The sequence below is a fragment of the Octopus bimaculoides genome, chromosome 14 (assembly GCF_001194135.2).
Source record: "Octopus bimaculoides isolate UCB-OBI-ISO-001 chromosome 14, ASM119413v2, whole genome shotgun sequence".
NCBI classification, from domain to species: Eukaryota; Metazoa; Mollusca; class Cephalopoda; order Octopoda; family Octopodidae; genus Octopus; species Octopus bimaculoides.
Window position 1 is genome coordinate 58265039 of NC_068994.1, and position 2200 is coordinate 58267238.

General features: G+C 39.6%; 1 protein-coding gene across 1 annotated transcript in view; it reads right to left on the reverse strand.

The window, feature by feature from the left end:
- Positions 1-567, reverse strand: part of LOC106868611 (histidine decarboxylase) — a 39976-nt gene extending 39409 nt beyond the window's left edge. The window contains exons 1-2 of the mRNA XM_014913957.2: positions 556-567; positions 350-463 (exon numbers count right to left, since the gene is read on the reverse strand). Coding sequence (XP_014769443.1) covers positions 350-463; positions 556-567 — 126 coding nt within the window. The remainder of the gene's footprint in view (positions 1-349; positions 464-555) is intronic.
- Positions 568-2200: the final 1633 nt, after the last annotated feature.

The window sequence follows — 2200 nt, forward strand, 5'->3', positions numbered from 1 at the left end:
GTCTACCTGTATATATAGGTGCATATCTGGGTACAGGACATTGCAAACAAAACGTAGACAAGAAAATAATAATAACCATGGTACAGAATACACACAAGCCACATAGAGAACATTTTCCTTCATCAGCTACCCCCATTTTAACACCGGCGTTTCGAAGAGTTGGGCAGGACGCATCGTTAAAATGACTCTTCCCATGGACCGCAAATTAAATTTGTATACACAAATTAAACCTGTGCCATGGAGGAAAGTAGTGGCGGACAAAAACAAGACAGGAAAACAAACGGAAAACCCCCCCCGCAAAACATAGACTTTTATCTGGTTAAGAAGATAGTAGAAAATGGTCACTTACCCAGGTGAATCCCAAACAATTAATGGCATCGGCAATCATTTCTGCCAGCAGAGACGGGAAGGAATTCAAAGCCGGGAAGTAAGCGTGCATGTGAGGACTTTGCCAATGCGTGATCTAAAAGTAGAAATAAAATGTGCAGTTAGCCATTTGAGTGCTCTACCATTGGCTTATCTGAAGACATAATAGAACGGTGGGGGTCACCTTACTTGTAGAGACATATATGCGTGAAGATTTCAACTGTAATAAACTTCGGGTTTAGTGGTAGGTTACTAAAAATGTCATTCTGTATACAAAATTTTTCGATTCTGGAGAACAAATTCAGCAGATATGTAGAGAATGGTTTTGCAGATAACGGGAGAGAAAATCTTGATTCTGTTATTTTCCATACGTTACATTCTGCAAAAGCTTCAGCTAACAAAACCTCTTTGCAAACATTCCTGTCTGTTCAAGAAGATATTGATGTTCGTAGACGACCAGAGACTGTCTCTGTTGGACTACATGTGGACAAAAGCCCAGATGACGAACATTCTGGAAGGTATTACTACACCCTCACCCCCGTACAGGAACACATGTATATACGCAAACGTGTAAACATACACATTTACTCTTTTACTCTTTACTCTCTTTTACTTGTTTCAGTCATTTGACTGTGGCCATGCTGGAGCACCGCCTTTTTTTTTAGTCGAGCTAATCGACCCCAGGACTTATTCTTTGTAAGCCTAGTACTTATTCTATCAGTCTCTTTAGCCGAACCACAAAAAGAAAAAAACCACAAAACAAAAAAAAAATTAAGAAAAGTTGGATCAGCAAAAGAAGTTTATGAAAAATCGTTTGAAAAACATTATCAAACAAAAATCGAGAGCGCAACGCAACACTCGGGTTCAGGTATTGAAACCACGAACGCTAGATCGCGAGTGCGACACACTCACCACCAGGCCCCGCGGCCACGCACAAAACAAATATAAATATTCTGGCTGTACAGATATGTGTGTGTAGCACAAAATAAACTCTAACACATCCCAAAATGCACAGAACAACATAAGAATGAATATATACACATACACACACGCGAGTATCGAACTCAAACATACTTATCAGCCCACATCAATTCACGCACAGAGACACCAACACACACACACACACGCACACACACACATACACACACACACACATACACATACCATGAAACATTCTTAGACATACACACACGTACGCATACACACATACGTACTTAACACACATGCACACACACACACACACATACACACCAAGCGCATACACATACTCATATACACTAACACACACGTCACAACGCATCTTCATACAAACTCACACATACACACACACATTTGGATGAAATCAGATCTGGTAGACATCTTGACTTGTTATGGTTGAAAGATTTTGATTAATTTCTTAAAATTATCTTTTCCCATAATCCTTGTGGATTACTAAGTGTATGGCAACGCACCAAACCAGGTATCTATGTGCGTGTGTGTGTGTTCATGTGCATATGCATGTTTAAATGTATATGTATATATATATATATGTGTGTATGTGTACACACACACACACACACACACACACACACACACACACACACACACACACACACACACATATATATATATATATATATATATATATATGAATGGATCAAAAACGCAATAGAGGGCATTAAAACGTTTGGACAGATAGACAACACTAAGGCAGACAAGAGAAACAACAATTAGAAGGACAGGCAAAAAAAAAGACGGGTTATTCTTGGCTTTCTTTCATCAGTCAAGTACCAGAAGTCATGACCATTTCGGCCAGTTACACTTGAGATGCTTCGATCTGGTTGCTCCCGCCCCC